The sequence below is a fragment of the Rhinichthys klamathensis genome, unplaced genomic scaffold (assembly GCF_029890125.1).
Source record: "Rhinichthys klamathensis goyatoka isolate OS25496 unplaced genomic scaffold, OSU_Roscu_1.1 h1tg000058l_1, whole genome shotgun sequence".
Taxonomy (NCBI): domain Eukaryota; kingdom Metazoa; phylum Chordata; class Actinopteri; order Cypriniformes; family Leuciscidae; genus Rhinichthys; species Rhinichthys klamathensis.
The window spans coordinates 935,001-959,891 of NW_026606603.1; the positions used below are offsets into that span (position 1 = coordinate 935,001).

Consider the following 24,891-nt stretch of genomic DNA (forward strand, 5'->3'; position numbering starts at 1 on the left):
AAATACTATTACTTTGATAAAGTACCGGTCAAGTAAAGTAGACTAATCTCAAGTAAAAGTAAAAAGTAGCTCATTTAAAATGTACTCAGAGTAAAAGTCGCTGAGTTACTTGTTTAACAGCAGGGGTGGGGGACTCTCCTGTGTAGGGTTGTATGAGAGTTTCACAGAAAATATCACGGTTTATGGTATTAAACAATTATTAAATATATATGAACTGCATTATTAAATTATGGTTATTATTATCATCAGTTAAAAAGACAGTTAAATAAATTAAACATTTGTTCAATAAAACAAATCTAATCAACTAATTTCAATAATTGATTATGAATTAGATTAACAACTTATTTTTTATCATTAATAACTTATTAAAATGTTCAAAAATAATTGAGTTCTATGAAATGTTTTTTATTCAGATTTTTTTAATTTTATGATTTAATACAAATATATTTTCAAAAACGGTGGTAATCAAATAAAAGTTTAGCAAACGTTTAAATCCTTTTATTTTTTTGGCAAAGTGCTGCAAAACAGATTTAGTCAATCAAACCATGGACAAACAATATATATATATATATAGGCTATATATATATATATATATATATATATATATATATATATTCCTTAAATAATGTTTAAATAAATTGTAGTATTATTGTTGGTGTTTAAACACTGCTTCCTCTTTAAAAAAGGGGAGGAGACCGCAAGAAACTCTGGGTTTACAGAGGAAAACCTGCTCCCGACCAGGTTAGGTTCAAAGAGTAAATTACCATGGTAACTGACTCTGAGTATGAGTTACCTCTCTTTCAGAAACTGGCTTGACTTACTCTGCTTTCTCAGGTTTGACATACCTCCCATTCTGAAACGGAAAACTCAGAGTTTCCCTCATTTCAGGGTTAACATACTCAGAGTTTTCACTTAACCTCCTTTCTGAAACGGGCCCCTGGTATATAGCTGTTTACCTGATACACACGTTAACATGCCAATGAACATTCACCCAAACACTGACTATAAAATAATACTTTCACAGATAGTCTCTTTACCCTTAGCGTGTGTTTTAGGTGGAATTTTTAATGTGTTTCAAGATTCAGATGGACGAGAATAATAAGCCAAATATCAGTAAAATGTGCGAATCAGTCAGATCGAAATAAATTGACGAGGCAACCTTTGAATTGTTTTGACAACCAGCTCTACTGAGCAAGAAGATCGTGAGTCACGTGATCACAAAAAATATATAAACAATTATTTTTATATTTAGCCTACCCTATATTAAAATATTTAATACAAAATACTAAGTCTTACTCTAACATGATCCTTATATCAACAGAAATATAGAAGGCATCTTTGCCATTTTATATAGCCTTTATTTTTATGTACGAGGAAAAAAAGAAAAAGAAAGAAAATATAGCCTGTATTAAATAATATGTAGGCTATTAAGAAATATTAGAAATATAATCGGGATAGTTAAGATATAATTCGAGATGTTCACACAAGGACCTAAATTATTATAATATCAATATATTATAAATTAGTAAATAAATACATAATATATCAATATACTAATATTAATATAACTATAAAATGGAAGGTATCTGATTCAAGATGTTCACATATTTACTTTATTCATTTATAATACATTATTATTTATCCTCAATTAGCATTTGTATTTTAAATGTATATTTTATTTATTTATGTAATATTTACTTGCTACTTTCTCTTTCAGTTCAGATGCTGTGGGTGCAACATGGGTTGTGTAGTTTCACTTTCTTTTTCGCCTACATCTCCCAGCGTCTCCCGAAAATCACTCGGTTCCTTTTATTTTCGTAAATGTGTCGTAATGCCTTAAGAAACTGCACATTTACCTGCTTCACGCGCTCGTGATCACCTGGGATTATAAAGTATATTCAGCCCTGGACGCGTGTGCTCGTGTATGCAACTGAACCAGAAACAGCTTCAACTTTGCTTTGCATTGAAATCAAAAGCAAATCCAGTAAATCCAGTCCATCAGGAGCATTTAGCTGGAGTGCAGGGATGGTAAGGAAACTCGAGCTGCAGATATAGTGTGATATATATTGGGATTGTGTTGGAGTGGATCATCATGGAGCTCCGGGCGGCATCAGCGGGCGCTCAACAGCAGCTGGCCGGTGACAGGACGCACGAGTCCCGCATGGACGAGTACCTGCGCTCGCTGGGCTTTTACCGCAAAAAGATCGCCAAGGACGGGTCATGTCTGTTCAGGGCCGTGGCAGAGCAGGTCAGAAGACTGATACTAATATTAACAACCCCAATTTTTAATGTGTTACGATTTTAATTTTTATAAAGACAGCCAACAAATTCAAATACACTTAAAACGTCCCTAATACGCCTTAAATGTGTGTCACCGAGTGCTTAAAATGTCACTCAAAGTAACTGAAGTAAAACTTACTTCCCTGTTTTCATAGCACTTGTGAACTAAATGTCACGGTTTGTAGTTTCTACGGTTTGTCAAAATCACCTTTTAGTTTATGTGAAGCTAATTAGCTTTAGCACACTAGCAGTTTATGCTAACATGCACTAATAATAATAACAACATGGGTGTGGTTTATTTCTGCTTAAATACTATTAAATGCTTCATATTTAAATGATTACTTTTTTAATCTCTAAAAGTTATGATTTAAGTATCTAAACTATAATCATTAAAGTTTCATATTATCGGTTGTCGTCTTGATTTTGCTTAAATTCCCACGAAGTTTGATATGAATGATTTATTAAATATTAATTTTATTAAGATATTGTACAGGTTCGTAAATCCCTGCAGGACACAATTTATTAAACAATCATTACCTGATCAGGTGCCTTACTATACTAATTTCCTTATTCTTATTAAATGTAAACATACATATTCATTCATATTCGAAGTTATTAGGCCTATGTAGTTTCAGATGTTTTATTTAGCCTAACCGTATAAAATATTGATTATTTGTTAGATGAACTTAAGGATATGTCTCGAGATTGTAATATTACTGTTATTCATATTTAATTATTAATGATTTTAATACATTCAAATTATATAATGGACTCAATGATACAGTTGAGATAAAGTATTGCTGAATCATCACTTATGAAGTTTGCATTTTGTATTCTGAATGATAAACCTGATATTCCAGGTTGTGACAACTGAATGAAGTGTAATAAACGGAATGTTTATGACTCCGGCCGACATATATTTTTCAGTATAGATATACAGACTGACAGGTGTGTGTGTGTGTGCGTGTGTGTGTGCGTGTGCGTGTGTCTCTCTGTGTGTGTGTGTCTCTGTGTGTGTGTGTGTGTGTGTGTTTGATTGACAGGTGTTGAAGTGCCAGGGTTTACACACAAAAGTGCGTGCGGCCTGTGTGAATTATCTGAAACAGAACAGATCTAACTATGAGCTGGTGAGACTAAAAATACATTTTATATTCATATATTTACTTTTTACATTACATTATGAACACATCAGAAGTGTCAGTTGACCTCTGACCTGTTGTATTAAACTTGTCTTTGTTCTTTCTCAATGTGTGTGGTAGTTTATCGAAGGCGATTTTGAGAAATACCTGGAGAATTTACGGGATCCTCAGGTAACAACTAAACTTTGTACATTCAGGCAGACGCTCTTATAGTGCTTTAGCTTTAGTTTCTTATAAAGCATTGGTTGTGATGATTTCACAGACTCTTTTAATGTTAAAATGTAGACATTTCTAACACTCTTTCTCTTTATTCCTCCATCCGTTTAGAGCTGGGTTGGACAGGTGGAGATCACCGTTCTGGCTGAGCTCTATAAGTGAGAATATTACATTTACTTATGTATTTTAACTGCATATTTTCAGGCATGAACTGTGATGATGTCTTGTTCACTGACAGGGAATGGCCAGTTGTGCATTATGCTCATTTGCTCAAAATGGGATTTATAAAATGTCTAATTTGACAATGATTCGGTTTTCTTGTTGCTATAAATGATGATCCTGGAGGGAAAAGTGTTTGTATGTAAATCACAGCAGTGCAAAATGCATCATATGATGAACAAGATTATCAATGCATGAATTAAAGGAATGCAAGATTTCTGATATAGTTTTCCATGCATCATTTTTTTTTAAATGACATTCCAGCATATGGGGTGAAACAAATCATATAAAACAATCAAATAGGTCACAGTAACATGAATTTCTCTTAAAGTGCCTCAATTATGCCATTTTAAATGTTCATAATTTTGTTTTGGAGTCTTCTGCAAACGGTTTACTTGCATCCAAGGTTAAAAACACTTTAATTTTCTCGAAATATACATTGCAGCATCAGCTCTTTTCTTAAAGAGTCTGAAAACGTTTTGATAAAAGTTTCGGTACCCTAAACCAGTCTTTCCAAGGGATACTCTGCTCTGATTGGTCAAATGGCCCAGTCTGTTGTGATTGGTCTACTCTGCTCTGATTGGTCAGATGACTCAGTCTGTTGTGATTGGTCTACTCTGCTCTGATTGGTCAGACGGCTCAGTCTGTTGTGATTGGTCTACTCTGCTCTGATTGGTCAGACGGCTCAGTCTGTTATGATTGGTCTGCTCTGCTCTGATTGGTCAGATAACCCAGTCTGTTGTGATTAGTCTACTCTGCTCTGATTGGTCAGATGACTCAGTCTGTTGTGATTGGTCTACTCTGCTCTGATTGGTCAGATGGCTCAGTCTGTTATGATTGGTCTGCTCTGCTCTGATTGGTCAGATAACCCAGTCTGTTGTGATTAGTCTACTCTGCTCTGATTGGTCAGATGACTCAGTCTGTTGTGATTGGTCTACTCTGCTCTGATTGGTCAGACGGCTCAGTCTGTTATGATTGGTCTACTCTGCTCTGATTGGTCAGATGACTCAGTCTGTTATGATTGGTTTACTCTGCTCTGATTGGTCAGATGGCCCATTCTGTTGTGATTGGTCTACTCTGCTCTGATTGGTCAGATGGCCCAGTCTGTTCGTTGTGCAACTATGCAAATTTGTTACAACCCTAGTGAGATAGAGCAGGAAGTAAGACTGGAATTACTCACGACTTGTTTCAGCAGTCTCTATTTATCTGCACTTTGAGCTTTGAAACTTTGCAGAACTTTTACATTCACAAGCAGCTTTATTACACACTGCATGAAAGGAAATATCAGAAAAAGCAAAATAAGGGCACTTTAACTCCAGTGTCTTTACTTCCATTGGTATCCACCGCAATGCGGCTCATTTGCATAATCAATTCTCAACTTTGTTGCATTGTTCGACAACCTTACATTGCATTGAAATCAAATGATTTCTGTTCACATAATATTGCTGTCAGTCTGACTCTGAACTCTGCTTTAGTGTAACAACAATAGCGGCTTTACTTTTAATATCAAAAGATTAGTGTGTTTTTTTTATATTAACAAAGTCTAAACTGTTGGTTTACTATCTCTGATGGTGTAATGTTTATTTCTTCCAGGCATGATTTCATTATTTTCCAGGTGCCTGATCAACCACCCGTTAACATCACAGAGAATGGCTTTCCTGATAAGGTGCAGACTTGCATTCATGCAAGATTATTTAAAAAAATAAATTATCGCCGTAACACTGAAATAAATCTCTCTCTCTCTCTCTCTCTCTCTCTCTCTCTCTCTCTCTCTCTCTCTCTCTCTCTCTCTCTCTCTCTCTCTCTCTCTCTCTCTCTCTCTCTCTCTCTCTCTCTCTCTCTCTCTCTCTCTCTCTCTCTCTCTCAGGTGCGACTGTGCTTCCTCAATGGAAACCATTATGACAGTGTTTACCCACAATCTTTTGAGAAAAGTGCTGCTGTTTGTCAGTGTGAGTGCGAGTGCTTCTTCTTTATTCAGTGAATTAATGCTGCGACATGCCTTCAGTATCCGAACCGAACCGTTTCTCCATCTCTAGCGATCCTGTACGAGCTGCTGTATGATCGCGTGTGTGGCATCGAGCGTGGCGTTTTAGGGTCGTGTATGAAAGGAGGAAGAGGACGAGAAAAACTCGACTCGGAAGAATGCAAGAGCAGTGAAGAGTCTGACCTGGAGGAAGACGAGTTCTGGTACGTATTCGCATGTTTGCATGAGACTTTTTTTTCTTTTTTCGCAGTATCATTTGGGCAATGTGATTATAGTTTTTGAAGTTTTTAATGAGCGGATGATGACACGTTGGACTGGTATTGGCATATCTTAATCTATAGGCTTATAATATATCATTTTATATATATATATATATATATAATTTGATATATCAAAAGTTTTGGATCGGTATGATTTTTAATGTTTTAAAAAAGAATGCACCAAGGCTGCATTTATTTGATTGAAAATACAAAAAAATATAGTAATATTGTGAAATATTATTGCAATTTAAATCAGCTGTTTTCTATGTGAATATATAGTAAAGTGTAATTTATTCCTGTGATCAAAGCTGTATTTCAGCATCATTACTCCAGTCTTCAGGGTCACATGATCCTTCAGAAATCACTCTAATATGATGATCTGATGCTCAAGAAACATTTCTGATTATTATCAATGTTGAAAACAGTTATTTACATTTTTATTTCAGGATTTTTTGATGAATAGAAAGTTCAAAAGAACAGTATTTTTCTGAAATAGAAAGCTTTTGTCCAGTCCCCTATTTTTTTTTATGTGAATTTGGTGAAACCGCATTAAAAACACTGAATGGAAACTCCATGATGTGTATAAATTAAAAAAATGTGCCTAAAAAACGAATGTGGATAATTTTTTATCCGATGCACATAAACTACGATGGAAACACATTTACCGAAAAATTCCCTCGATGCGCAACAAAAACTGACGTGACTTTCCCTCAAACAGAGGATGTGATTGGATAACTGGACTAACCAGTGGACCAATCACATCACAGCATCTCAGATGTTGGTTTAGTCATCCTGAAACGCCTGAGTCATTAAAGTTATCTGGTTTAATTCCCTCCAGAAGCGACTCACACGATTGCGTTCACAAACACCAGCATCCGAGCGTTTATTGCATTTCCTCATTTATGATGGAGGTTAAAAGAGCCACAGTTTCCTCTTTTTATTACAGATATTTTGCGCCAATTTCCCAGAAAGTGACGATTTTGTTCCCTTGAACACATGGGGTGGAAACAGTGCTTTATTTGCAAATGTTTTATGCAATATTCCAATTTTGTGCATTAGTTAAATTATCAGCTTTGGATAGAAATACAGCTATTGTTTTATGATCCAGTCATTTCCAATGCATGAAATCAAGTCCTGCCCTACATTATGATCTGCTTCACTTGGAAATATGTATCAACAGAGGTTAAATACATAGCAAATACAATTTTTATAACTAGTTTTATTAAAAATGTTGGTGTGTGTGTATTTGGTCTTATTAGGTCCAGTGAAAGCGGAGAAAAGATGACCAGTGTGATGAACGTCAGACCGCCGAGGGTGATTTGCTCTCTCTTGAAGATTGAAATATCAGTATTTTTTGAAGACACTCTGACTTTGTATGATGAAATATTGTGGTGACGGGTCTATCTGTGCTTCAGGGTCGTGGGAGGGGCCAGTCTCGAGGAAGGGGGCGTGGCCTCCTGTCCGCTAAGGCACAAAAGTCCCTAAACCCCGCCCTCTACAGGAACGTGGAGTATGATGTGTGGCTCCGCTCTAAACGAAGTACATTAGCTTTTTTCATTACTGTTTTGAAATAAAGTAAGTATCTTGATTGAATAACTTATATTAATATTTTTAATAACTATGTGTGTGTTTAGTTCAACAGCAGCGAGATTTCTGCATTGCCGCAGGAATGCAATACGCTATTGGAGACAAGTGCAAGGTTAGCAGCGTGTGTGTGTTGATGTTTTTATACTTTTTATTTTTTAGTTGCATTTGATTATTACATGTACACTCCATTTAAAAGTTTGGAGTGGGGATCAAAAACTGATCGACTGATCACTGATCGAAAGTACAGTGAAAATTGTGAAATATTATTACAATTTAAAATAACTGTTTTCTATGTGAATATATAGTGAAATGTAATTTATTCCTGTGATCAAAGCTGTATTTTCAGCATCATTACTCCAGTCTTCAGTGTCACATGATCCTTCAGAAATCACTCTAATATGATGATCTGATGCTCAAGGAACATTTATGATTATTATCAGTGTTGAAAACAGTTAATAATGCTGATACATTTTCTTTTTCATGATTCTTTGATGAGTGGAAAGTTCAAAAGAACAACATTTATTTGAAATAGAATCTTTTGTAATATTATAAATGTCTTTAGTGTCAATTTTGATCAGTTTAATGCATCCTTGCTAAATAAACATAAAAAAAACACGTCTTACTGACCCAAAAGTTTTGAACAGTAGTCTATGTATATGCTGTTATTTATTTCCCTATTTTTGTTTTTATTAATTCGATTTTTAAAAAAAGTGGTTTTACTATATATTTTTGTGCGTTTTCATTGTTATTTGTATTTTTTTTAACTTAGTCACTTCACGTTTTTTGTTTAAAACACGCATTTTACGCATGAAGTGCATATCTACACATCAAATGTAGATCATCTTCAGAGCTGTCTTGATTGGGTTCCTCTGTCTTCCTCAGGTGCAGCTGAGTGGCAGTAATCGCTTCTATAACGCTTACGTTCAGGAAGTCAGTCCTGACAATGGGCCAGTCACTGTGTTCATTGAGGAACTCAACAGACCGTACGTGTTTTATTTATCTCTATATATGTGTGAAGATATGGAAGCTTGTTTCCGCCACTGAATTAAAATAAATAAATAAATAATTGCGACTTTTTATCTCACAATTGCGAGATATGAAGTCAGAATTGTGAGAAATAAAGTCGCAATTCTGAGAAATAGTCGCAATTGTGAGATTTAAAGTCGCAATTCTAAGAAATAGTCGCAATTCTGAGAAATAAAGTCGCAATTCTGAGAAATAAAGTCGCAATTCTGAGAAATAGTCGCAATTCTGAGATTTAAAGTCGCAATTCTGAGAAATACAGTCGCAATTCTGAGAAATAAAGTCCCAATTGCGAGATTTAAAGTCGCAATTGTGAGATTTAAAGTCGCAATTGTGAGATTTAAAGTCGCAATTGTGAGATTTAAAGTCGCAATTGTGAGAAATAGTCGCAATTGTGAGAAATAAAGTCGCAATTCTGAGAAATAAAGTCGCAATTCTGAGAAATAAAGTCGCAATTCTGAGAAATAGTCGCAATTCTGAGAAATAAAGTCGCAATTCTGAGAAATAAAGTCGCAATTCTGAGAGATAAAGTCGCAATTCTGAGAAATACAGTCGCGATTCTGAGAAATAAAGCCGTGATTCTGAGAAATAAAGTCCCAATTGCGAGATATAAAGTCACAATTCTGAGAAATAAAGTCGCAATTCTGAGAAATAAGGTCGCAATTCTGAGAAATAAAGTCGCAATTCTGAGAAATAGTCGCAATTCTGAGATTTAAAGTCGCAATTCTGAGAAATACAGTCGCAATTCTGAGAAATAAAGTCCCAATTGCGAGATATAAAGTCGCAATTCTGGGAAATAAAGTCGCAATTGTGAGATTTAAAGTCGCAATTGTGAGATTTAAAGTCGCAATTGTGAGATTTAAAGTCGCAATTCTGAGAAATAAAGTCGCAATTCTGAGAAATAGTCGCAATTCTGAGAAATAAAGTCGCAATTCTGAGAAATAAAGTCGCAATTCTGAGAGATAAAGTCGCAATTCTGAGAAATACAGTCGCAATTCTGAGAAATAAAGCCGTGATTCTGAGAAATAAAGTCCCAATTGCGAGATATAAAGTCACAATTCTGAGAAATAAAGTCGCAATTCTGAGAAATAAGGTCGCAATTCTGAGATTTAGTCTCAATTCTGAGAAATACAGTCTCAATTCTGAGAAATAAAGCCGCGATTCTGAGAAATAAAGTCGCAATTCTGAGAAATAATGTCGCAATTCTGAGAAATAGTCGCAATTCTGAGAAATAAAGTCGCAATTCTGAGAAATAATGTCGCAATTCTGAGAAATAATGTCGCAATTCTGAGAAATAAAGTCGAAATTGCGAGAAAAAAAGAGAGAAGTGAGACTTTTTATCTCACAATTCTGAGAAATAGTCGCAATTCTGAGAAATAAAGTCGCAATTCTGAGAAATAATGTCGCAATTCTGAGAAATAATGTCGCAATTTTGAGAAATAAAGTCGAAATTGCGAGAAAAAAAGACAGAAGTGAGACTTTTTATCTCACAATTCTGACTTTACAACACGCAATTTCGACTTTATATCAATCAATTCTGACTTTACATCGCGCAATTGTCCTTTACATCACAATTACCTTTTTTATTTTTCATTCTGTGGCGCAAACAAGCTTCCATAAAGGTGTTTTCAGAGACTTCTGGGTAAGTACAGTAGTATTCAAATCCATACATTGTCGAAGTCTTGAGTCTGACTGATGTTGTTGTTAGCATTATTACATCTTTAGTCTTCAGTGTCACATGATCCTTCAGAAATCAGTCTAATATGCGGATTTGATGCTCAAAGAAATTCATAGTTGAAAACAGTTGTGTACAATTTTTTTTCAGGATTTTTTTAATGAAAACGAAGTTGAAAAGAACAGCTTTTATTTGAAATAGAATCTTTTGTAACATTATAAATGTCATTACTCTAACTTTTGATCAATTTAATACATCCTTGATAAATAAAAGTATTGATTTCTTTTATTTTTTCCCCCAAAAAATAAAATTAAAAATTCTTACTGACCCCAAACTTTTAAACGGTAGTGTAAAAGTGACAAAAGCTTCAGATAAATGCTGTTCTTTTAAACTTTCTATTCATCAAAGAAAAATGTTTCAACATTGATAATAATCGTAAATGTTTCTTGAGCATCAGATCATCATATTAGAGTGATTTCTGAAGGGTCATGTGACACTGAAGACTGGAGTAATGATGCTGAAAATACAGCTTTGATCACAGGAATAAATTACACTTTACTATATATTCACATAGAAAACAGTTGATTTACATTCTAATAATATTTCCCAATATTACTGTTTTTTTTTGTATTTTTAATCAAATAAATGCATGGTGAGCAGAAGAAACGGCAGTGTATGTGTATATATGTATATACTGTATATAAATTGCTCTTTGTATCGATATAAAATTATTTTTAAGTTAGTCAAATTATTATTATTTTTTATTTCCATTAACCAACAGGTAATACCATGATAAAAATTCCTTAAAAGAAAGAAAACATCTTTAAGACAAAAACAAATGGTTTTACTCTTAGCCCTAATATAACAATATACAATATTAAACTATTAATCACCTTGTGTTTGTGTGTTTAGACAAACTGTGCCGTTGTTGAGTTTGCGTCTTCCATCTGAAGAGCCTCAGTCATGGCAGACGGTGTCAGACAAGAGCAAAAGACACAGCGTACCGAACAACGGCGCGCCGGCGCCCTCCGGTACGATCTCTCCAGGTCAAAAACACACTTCAATGGCATCAACTCACACACACACTCACTGTCTGGGTTTCTCAATGCAGAATGGGAGAGCAGAGGAGGTCGGAGGTCAAATAAAGCCCCGCTTCAGTCAGCGTCCAGTGGTCGAGTTCATAAGCAACACTCCTGGCCTCCGCAAGCCCTCCCGGAGGAGCCCGCTGGGGGACGCAACAAGTTCAGGTGCGCTTCACTGGCCTGTAGTTACAAATATCACACATTTTCATTTTACGCCTGCATTTTGTGTCTCATTTTCAGTGTTGGGGAAAGTTACTTTTAAAAAGTAATGCATTACAATATTGCGTTACTCCCAAAAAAAGTAACTAATTGCATTACTTAAAGGGCTTTTGCACCAGGAACTTAGTTATAGGAGAACTAATGGTTCCCATTGGAACGTTTTCCTGGTTGCGTTCGCAGCGCCAGTAGGATCTCTGAAGTGACGTGAGCCGCGCTTGTCTTTGTGACTTTTATTTTGACGGCGCTGAGAACGACTGGACACACAGTGCTCGTATTCTCCGTGTTCATTCGTTTACATCTAACAGTCCTGTCTAATACGGTGTGAGATTGAACTGTTATACATAGAAAGTAGACAGTAATGAAGAGTTACTAGCGTACGGCGTGTGGTTGATGTCCAGTGTTGCAGAGCAGAAATACATAATCATGTTTCTCTCGGTCTCCTCATAGTTGTGTTGGAGTTTCTCCTCAGAGTAAAGATTAAGAGGCTCATCTATCACTGTTGTACATGTTCATATAGTTAGTTTCTGAGTAAATATAATGGCTATAATCTGTGTGTGTACACAGCCTTTTTAAATGGCGGGTGCTGGTGTTTCGCGTGCGTTCGGCCAATCAGCGAACACTAACGGCACTGTAGTTCCTATAGCGCTGGCTTAGACCGACTCTGAAGTAGGAGTAAATTAGTTCCTCCAAATAAAGGGGTTCCAGAGCTAAAATCGTTCCTAGTTCCTGCGGTGCGAACACGCCAAAATCCAGAAACTTCTGCCAATAGTTCAAGGAACTATGAAAAGGTTACTTTTTATGAAAAGTAATACGTTAGGTTACTTTTGCATTACTTTTTCTCACTTGGGCTGGTCTTGCTTTTTTGATTTTTATTAACAACAAAAAAAAGTTCAGCATCAAAGACATTGGTTAATAAAGTGAGATTAAATACATAAAGTATATTTGTGTAATTTAATATAGTTAATTATAAAAGTTTTGCGTAAAATTCTAAAATGGCATTTTACTGTTTTTAATCATTTTGAGGAATACTGAATACTGTTTTCGTGCAAGTGAGATGAGCAAACATGTTCACATTTAGACTAGAACTACAATAATCAGCATGTATAAACAGCACACACACACACACACACCACACACACGACAACACACACACACACACAGCACACACACACAGCGCACACACAGCGCACACATACACACACACACACAACACACAGCACACACACACACACCACCTCCTCACTTTATTTCTCTCAACATGAGGACAGGAGAGCTGTCGGTCAATAAATGTGAAAAACTAGCGTTAGTTATTTGAAAAAGTAACTTCGATATTTTGTTGTAAATTGAAAAAGTATTTATTTATTTAGTTTATTTATATAGGGACAGTACAAAAAAACATGAATCCAGTTGAAAACTGGAAAATATGTATTGCACATCGAGAAAATAGCATAAGCTAATTTGCGTCTCGGGTCCCTAGAAATGCTTTTCTAAAAAAAAAACTAATCTTGGAATAAAGCCCATACAGCATGTCATTTATACACATACAAATACAAACCTAAATGACCTGTACCTATTTTAAGGATGCTCCCAACCCTTGCATGAATAACTAATTAAAACAAACATTTATTAAATTTAAATATGCGTGCAGTTCTGGTTTAGTAATGCGTTACTTAACTAGTTACTTGAAAAAGTAATCTGATTACGTTATTCAAGTTACTTGTAACGATACCCCCAACACTGCTCATTTTGTGCAGAAAGAGGCTTCGAAAGACACTTGATTTGTGTAAAATTCTTGCTGGTGTGTGTTTGCAGACGGTCTGATCAGCGCAGCAGTCCTGTGTGTGTTCTTCCAGAGGAGGAAGAGGAGAGCGTCGTGCTGGAGCTTCTTCACAAAGACGAGCACAACTTCCCCTCGTTAGGAACAAGCCCTCAAACGGTGCAGCCCTTGCAAACACATTTACCTTCTATACAGGTGAAACTCGAAAAATTCGAATATCGTGAAAAAGTTATAATATTGATGATTATGTCTTACAAGCTTATGAAAACCCCAAATTCTAAATCTCAGAAAATTACAATATTACATGAAATCAATAAAAAAAGGATTTTAAATACAGAAATGTCGCCCCTCTGAAAAGTATAATCATGCATATAGTTATATATACTAAATATATTAGATTCACCTATTTATTTAAATTACTGAAATATACGAACTTTTGCACGATATTCGAATTTTCCGAGTTTCACCTGTGAAGCATGATATTCAGGTAGAAATAATATTATTATGATGAGATTATTGCTATGGTTTTATTGTTTTTTTCTACACCCCATGGCCATGGTTATGCCAAAAGGGAAAAACATAGTCGTTGGGGAAAATAAACATTTTTATTTAAAACAACAATAAAAACAAACATTTCTACTAGTGCTGTCAAATTGATTAATCGTATCTAACATAAAAGTTTGTGTTTATATAATATATGTGCGTGAGTGTGTATATATACTCATGTATGCATATATACTGTATATATATATATATATATATATATATACATACATATATACACACATATATATATTATATAAAAACAAGCTTTTATGTTAGATGCGATTAATTGATTTGACAGCACTATCCTTAACACAACTTTTCTTAATAATATGCATTCGCAAATAGAGACATTTATTAAGAAAGATTATTAGGGTCATATTTCATTCACCCTGATTTTATCTCTCAAACGTTTTTCATATTAAATATACGCTTTATTTAATAGATATTGTTTCAATGCAGCTTTACAGTAATAAGAAAATTACAGAATCAATTGCAAACTTCATCAAATCTAAATTAAGATTAAAGAAGCTCTTATAGTGCCTTTATTCAGCTCAGGTCAGTTCAGTACTTTAGTACTCCTGTACAGTACATGTGTAAAGTACCTGACCTAATGACAAAGATACAACTCCATATATTTGTGCTATAATAGTTTCCTCTGAATTTAGGCCACTGCTGGTGAGGTCGTAAAGAAAGGAGGGGAAAGGAAAGGCTCTCGGAAGAAGGAACAGAAGGAGTGTGTTTCAGAGACAGGTGAAGCTCCGCCCCTTTATATACAGGTTTTACAAAATTGCCATGCTGAAGAAATTATAGCCTTCTAAATGATACAGATTCTAAATATACATTATTAAGAAGCAAGTATGTCAAGGTAGGCTTCTTTATAATGTAAATATACACATAAGCTTAAACATACAGCACAATAGACAGTCCCTTTAAAAAAAATATTGCATTGCCTTGATATTGCTAACATGGCTGATCATATTTTTATTTATAAATGGAATTATTATCCTGAAGTTTATTTTGGTTTTCGGCTATCAGAAACATCCCAGAGGCCTGTACAGAGACAGAAGAGTGCCACTGAAGACAAACCTGGGGTGAGTTGCATTGAGGCATTTACGTGGATAACAGCTGATTCAGGACTATTTATTATGGCTTTGTTTAAACTGTTGACAGGTGCTCCCAATTTGCACACTTAATTGCATACCAATTTGCATTACTCTGTTCTGTTTTGTAGAATAAATTGTGGGGGGCATCAGGCTCTGATGCTGAATGACAAAATAACCTTATAAAATTCATACACTACAAAGTTGAGTATATAATATAAGTGCGTAGTGCGTCATTTGGTACTCAACTTATGTCTTAGAGATAACCAAGTATACTAGAAAGTGTTGTAATCACCTTATCCAGGTGTATAGCAACAAAACAATCAATATATCCTGTCCCTTCCATGTTAATCTAATTTCTTTGTCCTTACAAGTTGCTGGTTTATATTGTGTTCTAGATAAGGGTTTCTGAGGAACCAGTGCAGAGATCTTCTCCAACAATAAAAGAGAAATTACAAGAGAAACCCATGGCTGTCTCTCCAACTCCACATCCTGCTGTTATCTTCTCTGGCCCCAAAACAGTCCCATCTTCATCTCAGACTTCATCTGCTACTGCCCCTGGTCTTGATAAATCCTCTCTTGAGGCAAAGACCCCTATTCAGCCAAAGAATAGCCATCCTCGAAGCCCTTACAACAGTCAGTTGGTGTCCACTTTAGCCCCTTCACAGCCCATATCAGTGGCAGCAGTCTCAGTTCCCACCCTTGCATCTATTCAATCTGCCCCTGCATTGAAACCGACCCAACCCTCATTGCAAACTACCCCAGTGCTCCCCACATCTGAGCATATTACCCACCCCAATCAAGCACCATCTCAGATCAACTTGGTTGCATCTCCGATCACCCCTGTTCAAGTACCTCCTGCTATCCCAACTCGAGTTACTCTGGCATCTTGTGGCTCAATCCCAGATGCCCCTGTTGAATCCACCCCGTCCATTCAAACCACTTTTATTTCCAATCAACCCCTCTTACCTGCCTCTGCAATACCTGTTGCTGGCCAAGCTCCGGCAGCTGCCCGTATACTAGATGCCCCAGAACCGCCTTCTACCACCCTTCCCATTGATGGAAGAAGTGGTCCACCAATTGCCCAACAGACTGTAGATCCTCATACCACTATAACTCCCAAAGCTTATGCCCCCTCCATCTCCCCTTCCTCTGGTCCTGCCCATGCTCCACTTCCAGACTTACCTCAGTCACCATGCAATGCATCAGATCCACAACCCTGTGAAACATCGGCCATACCTTCCTCTGGTAAGTTTTGTCTGATTAAGACTTAAGGTCCTTGCACACTGAGTCCGAAATTTCCATAGACTGTGGAAAAGTATGGACGTAGTGTCTGTGACGTCACCTGTAGGTTTCTGAAGAGGATTTTTGAGGCACAAAGTGGGCTGTCACCATCTTGGTGTTGTGATTAACCGAAAATGGGCAAAGAGGCGGGATTAGCTGAGGTGACGTGACTCTAGCAGACAAACGGCTAGTAGTGACAGCAGCGGCAATCCACCTGTCACTCAAGTGGGCACGCCCATAATTATGCTGAACTTTAAGGCGTAATATAATTTAAACGAATGAGTTATACAAAAATTCACCCCCCTCATAGTTGTCATGAAGGGCAAAACTAGCTATATAGACCAAAACCACTTTTTGCACTAGGCTGTAAACATATTTTTATCTGCTGTAAATTTGGGAAATTTAACATGGGGGGTCTGTAGGATTTACTCTCTTTTGCAGCTTGTCTTTAGTGGCCAGTCTATGAATTGCAGTTTAAGTGGGTTCAAGAGAGAGACCGGAAGGTTGCCGCTTGTTTTTTTGTATTCGGCATCCTAAAAATTCGTCACGCACAGAAACCTTGCACACTGAGTTACATATCGCAAAACAATACAAAATTGAGTCTTCAAGGAGTGAGGATGATTTTGTTGTCCTCTCTCTTCTTAAAAAGAGGAAAAGAAAGGAAATATCGGGTCCATCCATCCAATCCTGAGAATGTGTAGAGAGGAAGGAGAGTCCCTCCTCATCAAGGAGCTGCAGGATTATCCCGAGCGATTCAAAGTTTACTTCAGGATTTCAGGACAATTGATCTTGAACAGTTCTGAAATTGGCCCTTCACTTGTACGGTGGCTCTGAATTCTCAAAATGCCTGCTACGTATGCGAAAAACGCAGAAAATTTTACCCGATCCAAATTTTTTTATGACGGACGAAAGTTTCGGAGGCAGTGTGTAAACGTGATTGACATTTAGACATGACATTACTTGAAATGCATAGAGTAAATCTGGTTACAAATGTTGACTTCCTAGTATAATCAACCGAGTTCTCACAGAGCATCTCTTGTCCGCCAGGTGTAGCCCCTGCTCCTGACCACCCATCCCAACCCCAACAAATGCCCTATCCTCATCACCAATGGTCTCAGCTCCTCCAGGACCCAGTTTATCCAGGATTCCCCCTGAACGAGAAGGGAGAGGTGGAACCACTGCCTCCCTTTTCCCTCTCCCAAAAAGGAGAAGACCTTCCACAAGGTAATGAAAACCCCAAAGATCTGATATATACCTGTAAAAGCCATTGAATTGACTACAATATCCTCTCAGTAGCCCATTATTCAGGACTAAATGCCATTTTTTAATCTTAGAAATTAGATTTTTAATCTTAGTAATGTTTTTTTTGTTATATTTCAGATATCAATGTCCTCAGGTTCTTCTTCAACCTCGGTGTCAAGGTACACTTCTTCTTTGCATTTGTTGCTTCTTTAATGACTTTAATGGCTATCACTATTTCTGGAATTACATAGAAGTTTATTCACATACTCCCAATTTCCTCAGGCATACTCTCAGCCAATGTTTCCTCCCATCATTTATCTGGGTCCACTTAACCAAGCCTATCAGATGCAACTCAGAGGTCCTCCTCCTCCTCCTCCTGACTCTCCCGCAAATCCCACAATGACTTCATGGCAACCAGAAAACCCTTCTCCTCCTCAGAATTTGAGCTCAATCCCTGACTCCTCATTGGAGAGTCATGCTCCCGTTGCACCGGTACCAGTTAGTAGCGGTCCTGTTGGTCCCATAGAGATGGGAGGGTACAATAACCATCATCCTCAATCCCTTCCGATGCAGGTCCCACCAAGAATACCAATGCCCTGGTCAACTTCTTCTGGCCAAAGTGCCTATTCTGGGAATTACCCAGCTTCCCCTCAAATGCAGTTTTCAGCGCAACCCTGTGCACCTCATGGGAATCAGATGTATTCGCCTTCATCTGTTGGGTACCATCATATCCCGCCTCAATCGATGCCTCATGAAGCCTTAAACCATGTTCCTCATGGTCGGATGGATGTCTTGCCATTTGTTCCTTCCACATTGGATAGAGGTCAAGAAAATGGCCAGCGATCTATGAATATGAGCCCCCAGTATGGGTCCATGCATAAGATCCCTGGCTTCCCAGGAACCCAACCTCAGTTGAGTAGTGTTGATTACAAACCGGTCGATATTCCCGTTTCAATGGCCACAATGCAACCTCCACACTATCCTGGAGCTTGTTCTGTGATACAACCTTTCCAGCTTGGCCAAATGCAAGGAGACATGACGGGATTGACCTCTCTAGGTAATGGGAACTTAGGAAGAGTCTACGCAAAGAACCTCCACGCTGGACAATTTGCTGAAGATCATTCCCGCCTCCTCCACGCATATTCTCCCGATGACAATTGGTCAGTTGAAGAGATGGAGATTCCCAATGTGGATCTCAGAATTGCCCATTCGTTCTATAGCCAGTCCTATAGAGGTGGAGGAAGACGTGGCCAAGAAGATAGAGGTGGATATCGAGGTCGGAGTCACCGTGGACGGAAAGATTACTCTAGTCGGGGTAGACCGGATGACCAGTCGTCCTATAGACATTATGGGAGACGAGGTGCAGGGCCAAGGGTCGGGCAGTTGCCATATCAGTGATGCTTAAATGCTGGATATACACTTGTTTTTGGTTTACAATGATGTCAGATACACAAAATCTGTTTGAATTTTTGGGTGGCTTTTGGTACATTATTGATTAGTAATATATCCAATGTTTTTAATTGTTTTTCTGTCTTTTCCCCCACAAACATTCTTGTTTAAAATTAAAGCAACTCGGTTTCATGTTTGGATTTTCACAATGTTTGTTTGCATAGATGTTGTAATAAAATCGAATAAATAATCGATTTTTTTTGTTTTCTTGTTGAGCAGAATGCACTTCCCCTACATGCACACTAAAAGGGAAAAAATTTAGATCATACCATTATATTGGTTTGAATGTATAAATGTTTCAGATCTATGTGAATTTGATTATTATAGTTTTCCTTTCCAATCTTTTTTTTAATTTAAAGTTATATGTCAAGAATGTTCTACATCTTTTAGCGTGTTTTTTTTTAGACTGTCTTGAGATTTTTCCTGAAAAGCTTGCAAGATTCAGAGCGTATAATGGTGTAGCATCTCACCTGACATAGAAAAGTGCCTTTTTGTCGTGTTTTACTTGTGTATTTTTGGGGGGGATTTCAACAACATTGTTTTCCTTTGACGAAATCTTTATCGTGCACTCCCAACCTCTTCCAGATGAACGTTAATGCCTCTAAATAAATTGCATTTCTGATCCAAAGATGTTTTAACACCGAATAAACAAATAAATGCCTAATATCTTTCTCGGTTGTCGTCTTTCCATTTATCAGTTGCAATTCCCTCCAAGATTTTTTTTTTTTTTTAATGTGACCAGATTTAATTATATTCCTGTCAGTTTTAGTGTGTTCTCTAAGTAAGGTTTATTGAAGGAACTTCCATTTGCATTATCAAAACAAATGAAGTACAAATTTGTTTTTGATATCAAGTAAAAGCCAAAGAACATCCTTCTCTTTTGTAATCTTTACATCAAGTTAGGTTTTAGTTGCAACTTGACACTTTTTGACAATGAAATGACTGGGAAGGAAATGTCCCAATAAACATGAATTCACCCTATGTGGTTTTGACACCAAATCAAATCTTCAAATTCAAAGATTTTTTTTTTTTGAGTTATGATTTCATAACCTTGACACCAAATCAAATTTTCAAATTCAAATACCTTTTTTTTTTTAGTTGTAATTTTTCCATTTGAAGTCAGTTTTTAGTTGCAATTCCTTTAAAAAAGGTGAAGTAAATATAGTTTTGACACCCAATAAACAACAAATACAAGCCAAAGAACATCTTTCTCGGTTGTGGTCTTTCCATTTAAAGTCAGTTTATTCGTAAACAATCTCACTGCACAGACGTGTCACCCAATATTACGGAGACATCAGATTTTGTTTAGCTGGTTTTAATTTCAGCTTCAGTTGCATCTTCACATGACTGCTGAACTCAAAAGCCAAATCTTGTTGAAATCTGGTTAATATGATGCAACACATCGTGTAACATGATTAAAATATTTTATTCAAAATATACAGTTGCATGTTTGCCGTGTGTTAAGCCGTTCACACCACTTTATGACCAGAAATAACTTCAGTTATGTTGATGATAACAGTAATTCACCCAGAAACATACATATTTTCCAGGTTTCATGTCCTCTCCTCTCTCTGGCGAAGATTTCACAAGCTTGGCTTTCATCTCGCAGGTCTTGTCATGTTGTCGTTTGTTGAATCGCACCAATGGCCGAGAGGAGAGAGCAGAAGTGTGTGTTTGAAATGGAGCCGCTGGGCAGTGTGACGGCGGTGGTAATTCAGTCAAACATGTAAGTCCGCAGTGCCAGCGTTTGCCGGTTTGATGTCATACTGAGCGGATCTTCAGTCGTCCAGGAAGAAGTAGTTTCCACTCTTCTTTTGTTCCACATCCTTAAAAACGATAACAGAAAAAGGGGTTTTAATAAACTGGTACAAAGACACAAGACTAAGGACCTTCAAGGTTGTGATGAGCGCTTTCAAAAACACGCTTTGTGAAGCTTCGAAACCTTTGCGTTTAAAGGGGTGGTTCAGGATTTTGGACATCGGGCCTCATTTCCAAGTTAGCCTGGGTGTTATTTATCAATGGAGAAAAATTTTCATCCAGTCGTTCCAGTTGCATAGTTCGCCGGTGCTAGGCTAGCAAGAGTCAACAGTAACTGCTAGCCTGCCATTATAAACAGTTTTACCCACTCCACAGTACACCAAAAGCTAATACATTATAACGCCAGACTATCGATGTAAATGTCTGTTGAGAGAATAATGTTAGAAATCAAACTACTCTTGCATCTCAATGATCACATTACATTTACAGGAACTAGTTTCTCAGCAGCGGCGGTTGCTCCGGTTAGTAGTACTGCGCCGAAGAGTAAACACAGAACAGAAACTCTCTCTCTCTCTCTCTCTCTCTCTCTCTCTCTAGCCTAGGTAACTACATATCCCTCCGCCGCTGCTGTAGACTGCTAATAAATACAGGGAACAAAGTATAACTATTGCAATGCGATGAAAGGGTAGTTTGATTTCTAACATTATTCTCTCAACAGACATTTACATCGATAGTCTGGCGTTATAATGTATGTGCTTTTGGTGTACTGTGGAGTGGGTAAAACTGTTTATAATGGCAGGCTAGCAGTTACCGTTCACTTGCGCTAGCCTAGCACCAGCGAAGCGACTGGATGAAAATGGAGCGACTGGATGAAAATGTCTCCACTGATAAATAACACCCAGCCTCACTTGGAAATGAGGACTGATGTCCACAATCCTGAACCACCCCTTTAAGTTAGTTTTGAAGCATTAATACTAATATTACAGCGAAACATTAAAAAAATCTGTACTGGGGTTTAAAAGACTATTTATTAATATTATTGACTGCATTGACACTATCAAATAAAATAAAACAAACTGAATTGAACTTGATTGAACACAGTTACTGAACTGACTTGAATAATGTCTTCTGTGTTTTTAAAGCAGCATTTCAATTTGTTTGCATCATTATGTTCATTTTTATTACTGTGAAGCTTCTGAAACAATCTGTATTGTATCTATAGAAATAAAGCTGACTTCACTACTTGATTGAATTGCCATCAACACTTGATAATGAAGTAACAGTTTAATTTTGGGTTAAATGTAATCCAAAGGAAAACCATCCGCCAGTTTAAGCGATAAAGTGTCGTTTCGAAATGCACGTTTACCTTAATGGAATTGAGTTTGTTAATTCTTGGTCTGAAGTTGTTTGGGTCTCTCCTGAACGTGATCCCTAGCTGAGATAAAAACTTGTTCATGCCGGCCAACAGGTTCTGTGGACTGAGGAGAAACATTTCAACATGGACATTAGTTGCAGAATCACTAACACGTTCACAGAGCATGCAATATTTGATTCATTTGGAAAATGTATTTTCTATCCATAGAAAATGTTTTGGTAACACTTTACTCAAATCCACAATAAAAAGTATTTATTGTGCATTAATTATGCCTTGTAATGTACGATCTAATGAATAGTTATGATACCTTATAATACTTATTTACTGGTGCACCTTTAGAAAGTATAACGCATTACATCACATGACAAAACCCATTTCAGATGTAACAAGGAATCTGCTAATATTATAATGCATATTAATTTTGGTCATAATAATTTATTAAAATATATAATGCATCACAATGTACATTATGAACACCTGTAATGCATTACACATAAAACAGGGTTTGTACAGATACTGTAGAAATAAATTCCAGGACTACAATCAGAGATCGCACTTATCAAACAATATATCTTTAATATTTTTTGAGGATTTTTTAAACTCAAATTACAGATATAAGGTATCAAAAATACAACTTACAACGAATTTAATTTATAATGGGTATTATTGTTCAATTAATAATATTTTATATTATAATGTTGGCGTACTTCGTATCGAGATGTAGCCTGGTAATACCAGACTCTGCTACTTCACTTTGCTTCGTACACAGAGTCTGGGATAGCATAATAGAGAAGTGTTTTCTCTCTCGCTAGGGGGCGCGTACTGAAGTTTAAAATCATTGGTTACCCGTAAGCCAATCAGATAAGTTTGTTTATGACGTATGTTATGCGCCGACACAGCCGCATCGAACCACAGACATCATGCATCGAACTCAAATCTATGATCGAACTTCCACTGTAAACACTTGATGATGCGAGCGAAATACCCGAGTGAACATGGCTGTAAACGACTTTTTTGATCTGTGAGTGATGTAATAGAATGACTGCTGCGCTTGAGAGGGCACAAACGAGCAGAGAGAGAGAGAGAGAGAGAGAGAGCCCCGGCCGCGCGCGCGCACTCCCACGTCTACAAACAACACGAGCGCTGTCTTGCTCTCTCTCCCTCGCGCATATTCATAAAAATCAATCGACAAGATAGTAAGAGGTCGGAAGACCGCGGTTTCACGTGGAGCATTTGGAGATTTTTAGAGATTATAGACTCTAGGAACAACATCTCAATGAACAACATCTCAACTATAAAGGCCTGTCTCATATAAGTTAGACGCCTATCTCAAGTACAAGCCGGTGCAGTTCGACGATTTGGGCAAATAAAAGCCCGGGCTATTATTTGAAGTTTTACGGTATTTAAGACCTGGAAAAGAAAAGAGACACTGACCTGTCAAAAGGCTCCCCAGTTTTTCGCTGACGATCAGTAATAGTTGATAAATTAAACTTTTCCCAAAGGGAGTAGGGCCACAACATCACCTCCATTCAAAATGTTTAATACACACTCTTCGTGTTCGGGCTTCAGTTTGCTAATGCCGGGAATATTCTCCACAACAGAGCGAATTGCATCCGCGTCTCCACATCAGCGGTCGTTTTCGATTTCCCTGACCTAATCTTAAACACGGCGCTTACCGACTACGTCACGGCTTTCAGCCCGCCCTCTGTTCGTTGATTGGCCAGGCTGTTTTCAGGCCGGTGGAAAACAGAAAGATAGGCTGCTATCTCAGACTGACTACAGGAGCGAAATGAAATTAGCGGAAGTAGGAAGTCTGACGTAGTCAGGCTAATCGAGATGATGTCTGATGGGTTAATTTTGCGTGAATTTTTTTTGTGTTTTTTCAACAACAAAAAAATAATTTCATATATTTTGTATTTAAATAAGTCGAGCACTTTTCAAGCACCTCTTGGTAAATATGGCTGTTTTCCAGGACTTAAATTCCAAATTCGAGTCAAATTCAAGTACTTTAAGCACCTTGTACAAAACCGGTTTCAATTTATGGCGCGTCAAGCAAAGGAATCCCCAATTACAAACACATTATCGATGCAGGCGCAGTACGTACGCATTGGCGTTGGTGCTTCTGGAGGGAATCCCGTCGAAGACAATGACTCGGTCCGCCAGATACGTGGCCATGATGAAGTCGTGCTCCACCACGAATGCCGTCTTTTTGGCGTGAAGGATGAATCTGCCAGGCAATGAAAGACACGGAGGAGAGAGTGAGGTGACGAAAGAAAGGGTAAAAGATGTGAAATTACTTAATACCTTTAAACACTCCACACCCCCAAAGGACATATGTGACCCTGGACCACTAAACCAGTCATAAGTCGCTCGGGTAGATTTGTGGCAATAGCCAACAAAACACTGTATGGGTCAAAATTTTTTATGCCAAAAATCATTAGGATATTAAGTAAAGATCATGATCCATGAAGATATTTTGTACATTTCCTACCGTACATATATTTAAAAAATGTATGTTTGTGAGTGGATGCAGCATAATCGCGAACATAAATGCACAACTTTAAAGGTCATTTTTTCAATATTTCAATTTTTTTGCACCCTCAGATTTCAGATTTTTAAATAGTTGTATCTCGGCCAAATATTGTCCTGTTATAACAAAACAGGTTTAAGGTTTTT

The 24,891-nt window shown here is 37.2% G+C and overlaps 2 protein-coding genes across 5 annotated transcripts in view; one reads left to right on the forward strand and one right to left on the reverse strand.

The window, feature by feature from the left end:
- Nucleotides 1-1,731: 1,731 nt before the first annotated feature.
- Nucleotides 1,732-19,198, forward strand: otud4 (OTU deubiquitinase 4). Of its 2 annotated transcripts, none has more exons than XM_056248757.1 (20): nucleotides 1,732-2,248; nucleotides 3,324-3,407; nucleotides 3,540-3,590; nucleotides 3,747-3,793; nucleotides 5,448-5,520; nucleotides 5,722-5,803; nucleotides 5,891-6,041; nucleotides 7,358-7,412; nucleotides 7,514-7,637; nucleotides 7,733-7,797; nucleotides 8,568-8,668; nucleotides 11,296-11,414; nucleotides 11,495-11,630; nucleotides 13,497-13,656; nucleotides 14,673-14,757; nucleotides 15,043-15,098; nucleotides 15,506-16,355; nucleotides 17,439-17,615; nucleotides 17,772-17,812; nucleotides 17,916-19,198. In XM_056248757.1, exons 1-20 carry the CDS (start codon nucleotides 2,093-2,095, stop codon nucleotides 19,029-19,031), a joined length of 3,729 nt encoding a protein of 1,242 aa, XP_056104732.1. In that variant the 5' UTR covers nucleotides 1,732-2,092; the 3' UTR covers nucleotides 19,032-19,198. The 2 variants fall into 2 exon arrangements, with proteins under 2 accessions (XP_056104732.1, XP_056104733.1); XM_056248758.1 differs by having other exon boundaries at nucleotides 1,733-2,248; nucleotides 13,497-13,620.
- Nucleotides 19,199-20,489: 1,291 nt separating this feature from the next.
- abce1 (ATP-binding cassette, sub-family E (OABP), member 1) overlaps nucleotides 20,490-24,891 on the reverse strand; it is a 32,055-nt gene continuing 27,653 nt past the window's right edge. For all 3 annotated transcript variants that reach the window (XM_056248764.1, XM_056248765.1, XM_056248766.1), the window contains exons 16-18: nucleotides 24,320-24,442; nucleotides 22,207-22,318; nucleotides 20,490-20,908 (exon numbers count right to left, since the gene is read on the reverse strand). In XM_056248764.1, the coding sequence (XP_056104739.1) occupies nucleotides 20,861-20,908; nucleotides 22,207-22,318; nucleotides 24,320-24,442 (283 nt within the window). In that variant the 3' untranslated portion in view covers nucleotides 20,490-20,860. The remainder of the gene's footprint in view (nucleotides 20,909-22,206; nucleotides 22,319-24,319; nucleotides 24,443-24,891) is intronic.